Below are 15,852 nucleotides of genomic sequence, written 5' to 3'. Positions count from 1 at the left end.
TACAGTTTAGTCAATTTTCACGGATAATTTCCTAAAAATGCGGGGTGATTTTTTACGTTTTCTGCATCCTGTGACATTCCCGGTGTTTGGTATTTTGCTGTGGTGTCTCCTTTCGTGTCTTTCAAGTTTCCATTTTTTTCCAAACAAACACAAACACACCCAAAATTGATTATTAATGATGGAAGCAAAAAAAAATAAGGGGAAAAAAGAAAGAAAACCTGAGAGTCGCTTGAAAAAAGCGCAAAGAAATTAATTATGGAAATTACTGGGCCTGTCTGCATCGTCCTCATCCTCATCCTTAGTTCCAGCCTAATCGGCTTGTGGTTTGATTTATTTAAATTTTGGCAATGGATTTTTTTCTGTTCTATTTTTTTTCGCTTCTTTCTTTTTAAGAGCTCTCTGAAGGAGAAGAAGTAGCAGGAGGCAGGAGCAGGAGCCAGGATGCAGGATGCTTGGCCTGTGGCCGCTGATGGGGAGGCAAATAACAATTTATTTTCATTAATTTGTGCCTTAACCCCTTTCGAGTTCATTAGGAATGCAGGCTGCATGGCTGTAGTAGAGTCCTTCGTAGTTTAACCCTTCCCTTCCTGCCCTTCGTCCTCTCCCCCTGGCATATCCTTGTAATTATTGCAATCTGTTCGATTTTGGGACACGCTCGGCGGACGCGAGACCGTTTTGCAATTTGGAAATGCAAATTAATTGCCACATGGCCCGGCCGGGAACGCGTCCTGCCAAAGTGTTGCGGCATTAGCCGGTGGCCATTAAAGTAAATTGTAATTGTGTAATGCCATTTCTGAGAGATGGAACAGATCCAGGACTCTAGGACTGCTTCGTGTCCTGCCAAAAAGTGGCAGAGGGTGGCTTCACTTGACTTTCCTTGCCTTTTTTTTTGCCAATATTAAAAGTCATAATTCAATTTTATTGCAAATGTTTCAGGTGCCTTAATCATTTCTAATATCCTGACTGGGCTCTCTTTCTCTCTCTCCCAGGACGCCTATTCAGTGACTTGACTTCCGCTCCACTCATAAATACTAATTTCACAGGCAATAAAGGAGCAACATTTGCCAGGCCTCGCGAGATCCTAGCGACTCCTCACGTAGTCCTGTTTCTGCCATTTCGATTGCCGCCAGACATTTGCCAGATACGAGTTTTGCAGATAATAATAATGGCCATAGCAATTTTTAATGGATTACTTATTCGCGAAACAGCTGAATCTGGGGACGGGAGTTTCTTTAAAGGATTTCCACAGGATAACTATAAGGAGAAGGTGCTATGAATCTCTGATGTTTTTAAACTGGAAGATACATCCTGTTTCTTTGGCTATCGGTGGAAGTTAGTTTAGCTTTGAGGATGAGAAGCATCTGTTTGCGGCTATAACTAGTTGGGTTTAACATGTCTCTATAGCATTCATTATAAGTACGAAAATATAACTATATAATAACTAGTCTCCAATATTGATTACAATTTTATATATATAAGCGTTTAAAGAATATTTATTATTATTGTGAGCAAAATATCTTCTGTTATTAATATAGAATTTCGTTTTTTTATTATAACTGCCAAAGAAACGGTTGTCAAATGTAGAGGATCAGTAGGTATCTTTCAACAGTATCTATGACCAGTAAGTAACTATGATCAGTAAGTATCAATGAACATTAAGTAACTATGAACACTAATAAACAATGACTTGCAGCTTTTTCAACAACACATTTCTGAGGCTTGGCCGGCAGAAGTCACTTCGTTCCGGGGATGTTAGAACCAGTTGGGAATCATATAACTCTGAACAGTAAGTATCTATGACCGGTAATTAACTTTGACCAAGAAGTATTCATGAACACTAATTAACAATGATCAGTAAGTAACTATGAACTGTACTTAACTATGAGCAGCAAGTAAATATGATCAGTAACTCTGAACAGTAAGTAACTATGATCAGTAAATAACTCTGAACAGAAAGTATCAATGACCAGTATGTATTTATGTACGATCAGTTACTTACTTTGAACACTAATAAACAATGACTTGCAACTTTTGTAACACAACACATTTCTAAGGGTTGGCCGGCAGCAGTCACTTCGTTCCGGGGATGTTAGAACTAGTTGGGAATCATAAACACAGATGTGCGAGATGAGTTTTGGAACAAAGTCAATCTATTTGAATGAAACTAAGCAGTTATTCTTCTATATAATTTTACTAGTATATAAGTCGGAGCATGGCGAATCGGTGAACTATATATATACCTATATATATCTGCCATAGGAACAATCGGAAAATTTTTAGAAAAAAAATTATAAATTTCCTTTTTTAACAGATTTTTATCAATTTTGATATATAGTCATTATATAGTAATCTAGAATTAATTGTAAAATTTTATGAAAATCGGACTATTATATTTCTATATATATATACTATATATAGCTGCCATACAAACGATTGTTCAAAATAGGCAGGCGTTACTTTATTGTTTTTTAACATAAATATATATAATTTATATTACATTAATTCCTAGTAATCTAATTTCAATCTGCAAGGGTACACAAGGGTTCTTACTTAATTTCTCATTAATATATGTATTAAATATACTAGGTTATCCTAGAATTTTAACCTTTTAATTTATAATTTCTACTTAGTAAGAAGACAAGTGCATCAAAGGTTGCACAAGCATCTATTTCGAATTCCATCACGTAAGGTCTCATTGTAAACTTAGATCCTAATAACTACAACTTAAGACTTTTTAATATTATAAAAAAAAACCTTAGCTCTAATTTGTGCTATATTAATAATTAAAAACATATTGTTTTGATGTGATTCACATAATTGAATTCAATTTTAAAACCAGTTATTGGCACCCTGAAACTAAGCAAATCCCTGCGCCCGTTCGCTTTCATTTTAAGCAAATAGTTGGAGGCCACTAATTAGCAGGATACGCAAGGATACATAGATAGATACACCCACATCAGTTGCAGGCGTCAGTTCAAAGAACAAATGCAACCCCTTCTCCAGGATAACAACAACAAGTAGCCAATGGCCAGCAAACAAATCCCGGCGATAAGATAAGCAAAATCGGTCCAAGGACGAACAGCAAATACTCTTGTGGCATACATAATGATGAGTGTGTGAAAGGGTATTCAGGGATGTCCTCTCTCAAAGTCGGGGTGTGTGTGTGTGTCCGATTATGCGTAACGGTTCATTGCCTGGCAGGAGCAGGATCTGGGGGCAGGAGGCGCCAGGACTCCGTCTAATCACTGTCACATGCAGGCGTCGCTTACGCATTCAAAGCAAAAGCGAATCGAGACAAAAGGCCGGACAATGCAACAAGGATGGGATTTTATATAGGGTTTGTGGGGTTGAACAGTGGATGGATGTATGTACATGGAAATGGACACGGGATGTGGGACTGGGGCCCAGTGGCCTGCTGTTAATTCGATTAATTACAACAATCAGCGGCATGTTTCATGTGGCAGCGACAGTTCGCTGAAGGCGCAGGAGCTTAACAAATTGCCCGATGCTAATGACACGTCCCAAGAACCCAAACCAAATATGTTGCTCCTGCTCCTGTTCCAGCTTCATCTTCTTCCACAATCGAAGCATAATGACAATGATAGATTTCCCAAATATCTGTCATGTTTATGGGGCTAAACAAAACGGAAGGCGGAGGAAATACAACACAATTCGTAAGAAAGCTGGAACAACAGAGAACATAATTGGATATAACATTTATACGCAATCATCGACAGATTGCAAAACGATTAAGCCAACCCTCGTCGAAAGGAGGCAACAAAGTGTGGCAAAAACACACCAAATAGTGGATGCCCTGAAAAAGGACAAAGGTATAAGGTTGTTTTTATGAAGAGTATAAAACAAAGGTATTTAAAATAAAATAAATAAAGTAAAATAATATAGCAAATCCCTAAATACAAAAAATACATTGTTATAGTCTTATTTTTATGAGATTTTCAAGCAAAATACATTGTTATAGTAATATTTTTAAGAGATTTTCAACCATTTTATACTATATTTATAAGCTAATATAGTATGAAATGCTTGAAAATCTCTTAAAAATAATACTATAACAATGTATTTGTTGTATTAGCATATAAATATAGAATGAAATGCTTGAAAATCTCTTAAAAATAATACTATAACAATGTATTATTAGTATTTAGGGATTTGCTATATTATTTTAAAGGAAACTATCTTTAGACTTCAGAATAAACTTAGATATTTTCAGCTTAGTTTTTAAAGAATTTAACTTAAATATAATGTAATACATATAATTTTACATCATTATTTTTAAAAGATTTATAAAATATCAGCAAACTTCAAGCGTAAGTCCTTATGGTTCACTCCTTTTCCCTTCCAATTTTTGGAGTCCTTTCAAGCTGGAAATGTTGAGGGGAAAGTAAATCTAATCAGGCAGGGAGCTAGCCAATGTTCACCCCTCCTTGGCCAGGCCCAATCTTTGTTTTTTTGTTTTCTTGGCCCAAAACAAATGCGGGCGGGTCCAAGTGGGCGGCAGTTCATTTACTGTTCAGTTTCTTTGCTTTTTCGCCGAACAGAAACAATCAACTTAATTTGGCGCCCGCTGAAAGCCCTGTGGCAGATAAATTAAGTCATTAGTTCGAGCCGAGCCACCCTCTGGACTCCGTCTCCGTCTCCGTCTCCATTTCCAGCTCTATTTCCCGGATCTGGATGGACTTGGCAGAAGAAAGTTCCCAGAGCTAAAGTGGAAAATAAATTGGCAAACGTTTGTTTTGAGATTAACCGCGATTAGAACGTGGCAAGGGAGGGGGTTTTTCTGAGGTTGGGAAAATGGCAGCAAATGTTGCCATTATTTGATAAGCTCAAACATAGACACACGGACCTCAGAGCCACCCTTCGCGATATATAGGTATATATGTCTATATATGTATGTTTGTGTAAACAAATGGCAAATGCGAGAATAATCGTAGGAGATTAAAAAGTTTCAAGGCAAAAAAAGGGGATGGTTGGATCCTGAAGCTTTGACGCGAGACAAATGAGTGGCGCACGTGAAGCCTCATGTCTGCCATCCTTGAATCCTTGGCGCTATCCTTGGGCCCAACTAATTTATGGCGCCAGCATACAAATTACTTACCCCCTGGCAAACGGGAACGGACTTAGCCAACTTGGAACTATCCCCTTCCTACAGGACTAAGGCTGGAACAATTAAGACCCAACACACTGCCAGATAATCCCACAACTGAGCATATATTCATCATTTGAAGATCATTAATTAGCCAGTTATGTGGGCTATCCAAGGTATAGGAAGGCGTTCGTGCTGAATGCCAAAGCGGATTTTGGTTTCAATCTGGATTTTCCGCAATGGATGGAATGGGGACTTAAGGTCAAGTTAATTCACTAGAAAATTCGGACAATAATTTGATTTGTTTTATATAAAGCTTGATATAAATACAGTTAGATATAGTTTTTAGGAAGCCATATTGAAATTAATGACAAAACAAAATTTACAATTAAAATCATTGGATTTTTGAAACAAAAAACTATGCACCAAAATATTACAGATTTTATATGAACCACATTTCGTTGCACACTTACAAGGACCTTTTCAAAAGATTTGAAAACTCCGAGATATTTCTATGAATGCTTTTCGACCATTATAAAAATTTTCTTGTTCTTAAATAAAAAAAAAACGTAAGCTTAAAAACCCAATATACGCTGATCAAGAACATGTTAACACATTACCAAATTTATATATATCTTTAATAACAATTAGAACTTTTGAAAAAAAAAAAACTAATGACTTACTCAAAATACCAACTAGGCATTCCTGGGAGAGAAGAGTTTTGTATGAAATCAATCGTATTTATATTAGAGCGAAGACAAAGTACAGAATCAAAACCATTAATATACAAAAATATACATTTTTTCTTTGACTTCCTGTTATTAGTATCTTTAAAGTACTTAAAGTATTTTTAAGAATTACCCGTTAAGTGTTACCTATAAAGACAAATATGCAAGCAAAAAGTCCGATATGATAGTATCAAAAATATCACAATGTTTTATACACTTAAGTAAAAATTATTCAAAAACATTGAATTTTACCTTAAAATATTGATATTTTACACAATAATATTGAAGCTACATATATCCAAACATTTTATATATTTAATTTATACTTTTGTAATTCACCTCATAAAAAACAGCTTTAAAATTTAATTTGTGATTCGTTTTTAATATATATTTTTCTCAAATAATGAGAGTTTAAGCAAAGTTTAGGTTCTTTTACAGATCACAGTTCATTATTATATAATCCATTTAATTTTTTTTTTTTTTTTTTTTATTACAGCCTACAGAAATAGTAATAAAAATAGTAATATAATCAAACAAGAAAGGAACCTAACTTATAGAGAACTTAAATCTATAAATTTGTGATGATGTTATCATTGTTTACGCCTAAGTTCTTTAAATATAACTAAGCCAAAAACAAATATTGATTTTAGTTCGGAAAACTTTCCTGTGATAGTATTAAATGTATTTCAACTTAATATTTAACAAAATTAATTAATTGTTCAATATTCATAAGATGTAACCCCTTACAAAATGTTGAAAAAATTGGCAATAGCTAGATCGACTCGTCTGTTAATACTGCTCAAGAAAACATAAATATCATTTTATAGAAAGAAGTAACTCCTTCTTTGCCTTGCTATCCTCTGCAGGACTATAATAACTGTGAAGATAATTATAAATTTGTTTAGTTGAACTGGTAAATGCCTTCGTTTCCGCTGAAATCCTTACAACTCGGGCAATTATTATTTAACCCCATCCAATCGTGCCACCAACTCCTCAATGTGGCACGATCTAACCCGTAGGCCGGAACTTGGGCGAGTTGTGCACTTTGCTGCATGCAATTTGAAAGTTTTTAATTAAATCATGAACCTTGCCACACGTTGCAGTGCCTCACAGGGGGTGCAACTTGCAACCAGGGAGAAAGGGTGACAGTGAGCAAGACGAATAGCTGCAACACCAAGAGAAAAAAAAACAAGGAAGCACCCTTTTTCAGGGGACAGAACAAGGATCAGGAGCAGGAGAAGCACGTAGTTGTAGTAGTTTGTCTGCATCAGATAGTGAATTTCAGACTATAGGGAAAGCGGGAAAAGCGCAACCCAAGAGTGAAAGAGAGCGGGAGAGATAGAGAGAGAGAGGGCGAGAGAGCAAGCTGTTAATCGGGCGACGCCTCCTGCGGCTAACAGAGCTCTGTTAACTAACAGCTTCGTGTGCGTTTTTCTTCTTCCTTTTTTTTTCTTGATGCCTTTCCTTTGGCTTTCGTGGTGGTGAGTTGGGGGAGGGTGTCCTTGGGGCCATGGCTCAAATGGGCGTTGCCATTTGCCACGCATCTCTCTCTCGCGCACTGTCTCCCGGCCTCTGACTCCTCGGCTCTTGCCTTCGCCTCGCCTCGCCTCAAGACGAAGGACGAAGGACGAAGGACCAAGAAAACAACGACAATGACGACGACGCTGATTTGACATTTGGCCACTCCTAAAGAGTCCTCTTCCCCCCATCCCCTACCTCCTCTGGTGGGGACAACCCCCACTTGACATGTGGGTCAGGATATGGCCAGGACATCGCTTTTGGGCACAAGGACTTGGAGGGGGGGAGGGATGGTGGCGTCCTTTTGATTGGCCCGGGGCATCCGGTGAGCATTTGGAATGGGTATATCGCATATTTTATGGCCTGGCCCCAAGTGCATTGTGAACTATGCGAAAACTATTCCATTGCTATCACAAAATCACAATTTCCACAGGACCACAAGTGTCCTTAGGAGACCAGCAGATCCATCTACTGCATCTTAATAATGCCAAGACATAAGCAGAGCTTAAATGTCACTCTTGCTTAAGTTTATCAAAAATTTATCAATGGTTAAAGCCTACAGGAAAATCAATAAAAAGAGTAATATAATTAAACAAAGAGGAAGCTAACTTATAGAGAACTTAGGTCAAAACTTATATGATAATATGATCATTTTTTGGGCCTAAGTTCTTCAAATGTAACTAAGCCAAAACAAATATCATGGATTTAAATTCGAAAACCTTTTCAGTGATTAGCTTAGCGTATAACTAAATTTAATATTTAAAAAATTAATATTTTGTTTAAAATGTATATAAAGTAACCCCATACAAAATGTTGAAAAAATTGCTAATAATCAGGAATGGTGCTCATATGTTTCTTAATAATCTTAAAAAATACAAGGAATCTCTCTTTGAGATTTTTAGAGAAGCTATAAAGTTTAATGTTATTTGATTTCATTAATTTAGCTTATTATAATATTTAATATTTATATTTAATTATTATTAAAATCTTAAAAACTTTTGGGGTTCTTTTTACATTCTGTGGCTGAAATTTATCAAGATATATTGAATATATTCGTTAGATATTTAATTGTGACTTTTTCTTTCACTTTTATTTAGCTAATTATGTGTGCCAAAAATAAATCCTACTTTTATTATACTTTTCAGTTCCCTTAAATAAATATGTAGTAATAAATAGTATAAATTTAATAGAATAATAATAATTTTATTTAGATATTTATATCAAATCAGTGAAGGAGTCACTTTCTTCTCCATTAATAATTTGTATTCTTGATCACCATCAAAAGCCGAATCGATCTAGCCAGGTCTGGAACCAAAAAGTACATACATATATACTCTTTTACTAAATTTAATTTAAAAAATATATTTAATATAAATGTAATTTTTGTTAAATCTTTAAATTCAATATGCTGATTTGTTAATCTAAGAAAAACCAATAAAGAAAAGCTTCCCAAATTCAAATCGATAATTGTTTGCCTTAGTTATATTTGGAAAACTATGTTTTCAATAAGGAAATGATCATATAAAATTATATATAGACTTAAACAAAATAAAAGACATTATTTGGCTCTACTTAGGGGTATATCAATACCAAAAACTGATTTTTATTTGCCATTAAAAATGATTGATTTCCGAATTGATCTCATTTGCAATTTAACTATTGAAAAGGATATAGAAAATTTCGGCTTGCCAAACTCAGCTTCTTTTTAAGTTTTTTATTTTAATTTTATTTGTAATTTTAATCATTTTTAGCAGGTTACATATATAAAGCAAATAGTTGAGACCGATTGAACGCAGAAAAATATAATTTGTACTACATACATATGTATATTTATGTATGAAATATTAATATTGTTGTATTTTATTAAACTTGCAGAAGGTATTAAACCATTTTTTCCTTCAAAAGATCTCAACGGAATTAGGGAAACCTTTTCAACCTTGTTAAGCATATAAATTCCCCTTTTAAAATATACATTTATTGAGGCTTTTTGAATATAAGTACACTTATATTCACATAAACTTTATTAACCATATCCTGTAAGTAACTATTGTTACTTTACCAAACAAACAAAACACTTCTGACAAGACTTAATTAAAATGACATTTGCACCTTTTACTCCAAGACTTACTGACAATCAATTTGGTGAGAATTTATAAATATTTTAACCAAAAATGATTTAATTAGCTTCGTTTTCCTCTGGCTGAGTTCTTTTCCCATTAAACTGCATTTCAAACTAGAGTTAGTTAAGCTCTGAGGGCCAAATAATAATATTTACACAAGATTCCAAAGTGAATCGGTCATGCCACTGAACTAATTTGCACAAAGCAATCCGAGGACCTGAAGTTATGCCAGATGGAAGGAGGTGGAAACTGGATCAGGAGCAGGAGCAGGAACTGGAATATTCAAGCAAGGTGAATTCTGGAATTTCCACTTTGAAGTTGACACAAACTTGGCTTGCTTGTCGCATTACAATGGCAGGAGGAGCAGGAGGAGCAGCTGCAGGAGGGGATCAGGATTTTGGATTTTGGATTTGGGGCACCGCCGCAGCTTAGACAAATTGTTTCTTATGCATATTTTTGTGAGCTCACGTTGTTTGCCAAACGTTGTCATAGCATCTGGTGAATTATGCCGAGTATTTGCGTAATTAAAACATGAAAAGAGTTTTTGTCGCAAACCCGTTTAATTAAGGGGTTGCCAGCAACTCCTCTCAAGTGTCCTTTGCCGCCAACCGAATTTAATTGCCTTCCAGCTGAAAATGAAACTGAAACTGAAACTGAAACTGAGGCAAAGCTATTTGCAATGCCAGCGATTTCTCATGGCTTATCATAATATTTTTTTTCTGCTTTTCAAGGCATTCCTCAAGCTCGGGATGATTGACAGGACCACTCCATCTACTCACACCCAAAGCCAGGACCGTGCTGAATTGAAACATTTACTTTATTTATTTTTATGGATTTTTATGGCGACGACAACGAAAATGGAATAGGCCCATGGCTGATGGGCATTCTGCGACAAGACAAAAGACATTTTCATAAGCACTGATTTCGATGCCAAGATACTGTGATTATGACACCAGTCTTGGGCAAAGACAAAGGACCTTCAGACAGGGAGGCGCAACCACCCCTCACTCACACCACCCACCCTTGTGTGTCCTTTTTGCACAAAAGTGCTGATAAGCAGCCCAGGCTAAAAACTATGCAACGTCTAAGTTATAGTGGAGTCTTGCCCCCCAGGGGCAGGGGCAGGGGCAGGGGCAGGGACTTCCTTTTCCACATGTGCACAAAATCGAAATCTATAAATGACTTTTATTATTATGGCCTGCGGCGGCGGCAACAACGGCGGCTCCTTGGATATCCTTATAACCGAGACCAATCCCATTGACATCCTCAAAAGACGCAGGCAAAGTTTTGCGGCGCAAATATATATATATATATATCTTTGGATTGAAAAGATCCGCTATCTCCATGGCAAAGTTTTTGCGGTCGTTGCAGACAAAAGACGCGTGTTCCCTTTTAAAGTTTCATTAATCAATGCTTCCACAGGATAAGGACTACGAGGGGGAAGAGGTCGCAGGGTTTTATTATTTCAATTGCGGAGCACTCTGTGCTCAGCTATCAGCTCTCAAAAATATGAACCATCATTTATCAGGCCTCCCTCCTCCTGGCTCCTGGGTCCTGGGTCCTGTCTGGTCTGTGGATTTGGAAATTTGGTAACAACAATGCCGTGATTAATGGCCGTCAAAGCGAAAGAGTCAACAAATGTCAGGCGACACAATCGGTGTGGGGGGAGGGGAAAGCATTCTCCTGGAAAACCCCGAATTTCCCCCCAAAAAAATAAGCACAACTGCTGTCGTTTAATTTTTTCAAATGTTAATTACATTTATTGTTTCATTTTCTTTTTGTTTTTTGTTTTGTTTTCTTTTACCTTCTCACGTTTCTCTTTAGTTTTGATTTCTTTCATTTTGCTTTTGCTGCTTGCTGTCCCAAAAAAACACACACACACACACATTGAGTCTGAGCAAGGACAGTGCAGAGCTGAAGATGCGTAACGCCGCCCAGGCTCTACACTGTCCTTGACATGAGTATGCCAGAGTGTGTGTTTTGTCATTAATTATATATGCACGTATATATGTATAAGTCTAAGCGGGGGATTTTTTGTTTATCTTACATTTTAGATATTTTTGATTTTTTGTTTTCCTTGTTATAATTTAACTTTATGCGGTACAAAAAAAAATGAGAGAACGAAGAGTATGGGATTATCGCTCTTACTTAGATCTGATTATTTCGATTATTACGATACATGTATTTATATATATTTAACATAGTTGTTCGGTAATCGATAGATAGGTAGTATTTGTTTATCTCTCGCTTATACACACACTTTGGTTTCTCCCGATCCGCACTTGGTTTATTCGCTAGCCCCGATCGAACGCTAATTACGCATATATTTGTGATTAGTGTTACGATTAATAAAAAAAAAGGATTAATAAATACACCCATATTGTAACTAGTTTGCTTGATAATATTTATATATATATATAGTTATACATACACGCACACAAATATACTTAAATTTAGATTCTTTACATTTACCACTGGCAGGACACTGGCCATCTCGCCTCCCAACCCAAAAAGATCTCCTCCTCTAGAGCTATACATCGTTCGCCTTGGAAAGAACTCATTTATTCTGCTAACCCCTTCTCCTGTAGCCTCGGCACTAAACTAAACTTAAATAATAATCAACAATGTTGCTCCAACAGACTTAAAATGGAATCAGAACAAAAATCATGTGTGCTTAAGTCGTGTGCAGAATGTTTTTCAATATTTACACATCAAAGTTCACTTTTGCCAATTTGCCGCGATCACTCAAAGACCTCGCCTGCATTCTTTAGATTTTCATTGCATTAATGGAGATGAAAAATTGTTCGGTGGGGATGCGCTATTTCAAAGGACCTTAAAAGAACGAGATGGGTAACGCCAAACGAACACATACGCACTTGCTTTTGCATCAATCATTCCATTTTCAGAGTTAATTGCTTATGTTTGGGCGTTATGCATCTTGTTGCTATAAGGTCCTTGGCTTTATTCTCTCGATTTCAATGGAATCGAATCCTTTACTTCACTCTCCTTCCCCGGACTCGCACTCTTCACCCATTATCTCTCTCACTATCGCTCGCTTCACTATATATTCCTTCATTCGTTCGTTTATTTTTTAACTTTTTGGCACTGCTTTGAATTTGTTTTGGCACCGCACGCTTCGAGCGTGAAAATAAAATTATTCATACGCATATATATAGATAAATACAAGTATATCTATAAAATGAAAAAAAAAAAATTCTGAGAAAAATGAGGCTCGCACTAAAAAGTCAACAGTTCACAGGGAAAATTATTTACAGGTCTCATAAAAAAAAAAAACAGAAGGTAAAATAGAAAAACATAGTCAAAAACTGTTCTGTTTAGGACCTTAAAAATGTCTGCAACTTCAGCAAGCGATCTGCTTAAAAGCTAACTTAAAAATAATTGCATTTAAAACTATAAAACTTGAACTCAGTCAAAGCAAACGAAGATTTGAATATCGATTCAGCATCTGCATCTGTGCATTTCAGCAACTCTGCATCCTTTCCTCGGTCTCCCCGGGCCACTCGCTCAGTTGCGATTGTAGAACTTTCTTTGGTAGCGCTTGCAGCCGCTGCCGATGCTGCCAACGCCTCCTCCTCCTGCTGCTGCTCCTCCTCCTCCTCCTACTCCAGAGGATCCTGCTCCTCCGCCTAAACCTAGGCCCATGCCCATGAGCTGCTGCTGCTGTTGCTGTTGTTGCTGCTGTTGCTGCTGCTGCTGCTGTTGATGCTGGTGCTGCAGTCCAAAGCCACTGTAGAACTGCTGCGTTGCCGCACCAACTCCCAGGGCTCCCACACCCAAGCCCACTCCAGATCCTGTCCCAGTACCAGCAGCGCCCATGCCCAGGGCTTTATTTTAGCTGGACGCTCCCAGTTGATTCTTCATGTGAGCAGCGGCGGCAGCTGCGGCGGCAGCAGCGGCAAATGGTGAACCGCCGCCAGTTGGTGTCTGCGGACCATTGTTATTATTGTGATCACCGGGCGTGCGTGGACCATTGACCATGCCCACATTGACGCCAACGCCCACGCCATTGACATTGGTGCCAGGGCCACCGCCCAAAAGTCCGCCGGCAGCATTTTGTCCACCAGCCGCACCCGTGGGCGAACCCTGGCCCAGCGAGGAGACATGGCGCTTGAGCATCGGATGATTGGCCATCGAGGCGAAGACCAGCCGCTCCTCGTAGTCATACTCGCAGAGTATCTTGTTCTCGCACAGGTAGAAGCGGTCACCCACACAGAATCTGTAAGGAAAAGCAGAGAGAGTGTGGTTATAATGGATGTTTCTCCAGCTTAGAGACTCCCTCTGTCTGTCAAGGAGGAAGTGGAAACGATTTTTCCACACATTTAGGCAGGGGACAACAATGATGACAATTGACAGCGGTTACTGTAGATGAAATTGAAACAAAAAGGAGGTACAAACGGAGACTAAACGGAAGAGGACCAGGAACAGCATCAGGACCATTAATAGAACCAGGAACAGGACTAGAACCAGGACCAGCATCAGTACTAGAACCAGGACCAGGAAGTCTGATAAGCCTGGCAAGATGTCGCTCTGCTGTCAGCAACAGTTTGTCCCAGGTTTGTTCCCGGTTAGTCTTAGCAAATAAAGTTGCCATGCGAGTCCCTTGTCGAAATATTTATGTTGGCACCTGTGTGCGGAGTTGTAGCTTCAACTCCAAGTCCCATTCCTACACCTATTCCTACTCCAGCAAACACACACATCAAGCAGAGGAGCTTCTCTTGTGCATACAAATGGAGTATGTGTCCTGGAGAGATGGCTCAGCCGGGATAAGTCCATGTGAGAGCCGAGCTAGGCTTTGTCAAGTGTTAACTTGAGTGTATTCCCGATACTCCTCCCTCTTCCTCAGGCTGCTCCTTGACAAAAAAAATAAACATTTACAATTTTGACAAGTACCTGCGGCAGCAAAGAGTTGCATCCTTTTTGTGGGGAACAAGGACATGCTTATGGTTTGGGTAAATCAGCTTACAGCAGACTTACAGCGGATATGAAATTTGGCTTTTGATTTACGTCAACATTTCGCTTCACTTTATTATTTTTTTGGCCTGCTGCTGCTGCTGCTGGTTTCAGTTGCGTTTGGCCAAATCGATTGACGTGGCTCGTCGGGGGCGTGGGGGAAAAAACATGGCTTTGTTTATCAACCAAAACAAAGCAGCAAAAGTCCACGAAAAAGAGTCAACAAAGTTGAAACTTTTTCTTCCCATTTCAACGCTGACGGTTGATTTTTTGCATTCAGAGAGCACCTGTGACATGGCACTGGTCGTTGGAGCAATGGAGCAATGGAGATGGAAATGGACATGGACACGACGCACACGGACATGTTGATAAGTGAGTGCCTCGCACATCCGGGCATCAGGCCAGCCTCCTCCTCCCCCCCGCTCAAAGAAGCCAACAACAAATTGTCAACAGGAAGTACAACCAAAAAAAAAGAAGGAAAACAGCGACAAAAATCAGGGAAAATAAGTTTAAAAATACAGGGGGAAAAATCAAAAACAACAACAACAAAAAATAAGAGCAGGAAATATTGCGGAAAAAATTGAAGCTGGAGCCTGGACCCAAAAGATTCGACTTGGCTTGGCTTGGCCAGAAGTCGTCGTCCATTGCTGACGACAGGAAATTATGCAAACCTCACACAGTCCGTCCTTTCGATTGCAATGCATTTTGCAATACATTTCCCCCCCAAACAGGAATCCGCAGGAAAAACTCTTTTTTTGTTTGCCAAAATGAAAGCCCGCATTTTAAATGTGGCCAAAAAGCAGAAGCTGTGGCAGGAGTTGCGCCTGGCCGCTGGCCATACGGCCACGCCTCAATGGATTTTTTCGGCAATTGAATTAATTTTCGTGAAAAATTGATTAGCAAAAACAGTACGGAAGAAGGAAGAGTGAGTACGCATAACTGTGGGGGAAAACGTTGGGAAATTTCATTGATTTTCAACCAAATTACTTGGACAGAAAACATATCCAGTGGGAGAGTCTGAAAGGAAATGGTCTATAAAGAAAGTCCTGGGTAAATAGCAAGGCAGAGTTGTTTCAAAAGAAGTCATAGTAAAAAGATGAGTAACGCCACTTTTTCTAGCTTTCTTTGTTTAAATGCAGAGAGAGTAATAGAGAAATAGCTATAGAACAAAACAACTTTCTTTCAGTCAAGCATTCTAGATCTGTAAGGCTACACACGCAATTTTTTGATCTTTTGAAATTTAGCTTAAAAGCCAGAGAGAGCTCCAGGATCAGTTTCTCTCTCTTACACCAACAGCTCAATAATTAAATCATTCTAGATCTGTGCGTTTACAATAAAACATAGATAAATCATTCTATGTTTTGCTAGAAATAAGCTCAAATTTATAACTTTTAAACAAACTGCTTTCATA

At 38.1% G+C, this 15,852-nt stretch overlaps 2 protein-coding genes across 4 annotated transcripts in view; both read right to left on the bottom strand.

Annotated features, from left to right (window-relative positions):
- Positions 1-11,202: 11,202 nt before the first annotated feature.
- Positions 11,203-13,307, bottom strand: LOC147643111 (uncharacterized). Its single transcript, XM_086836745.1, has one exon. It carries the CDS (start codon positions 13,305-13,307, stop codon positions 12,996-12,998), a length of 312 nt encoding a protein of 103 aa, XP_086692871.1. The 3' UTR covers positions 11,203-12,995.
- Bx (LIM domain-containing protein Beadex) overlaps positions 11,203-15,852 on the bottom strand; it is a 72,862-nt gene continuing 68,212 nt past the window's right edge. For all 3 annotated transcript variants that reach the window (XM_086836742.1, XM_086836743.1, XM_020950706.2), the window contains exon 4: positions 11,203-13,707. In XM_086836742.1, the coding sequence (XP_086692868.1) occupies positions 13,323-13,707 (385 nt within the window). In that variant the 3' untranslated portion in view covers positions 11,203-13,322. The remainder of the gene's footprint in view (positions 13,708-15,852) is intronic.

This window comes from Drosophila serrata, unplaced genomic scaffold (assembly GCF_035046125.1).
Source record: "Drosophila serrata isolate PLE 108 unplaced genomic scaffold, ASM3504612v1 contig_293, whole genome shotgun sequence".
In the NCBI taxonomy this organism is placed as follows: domain Eukaryota; kingdom Metazoa; phylum Arthropoda; class Insecta; order Diptera; family Drosophilidae; genus Drosophila; species Drosophila serrata.
This window is presented reverse-complemented; position numbering and strand designations above follow the sequence as displayed.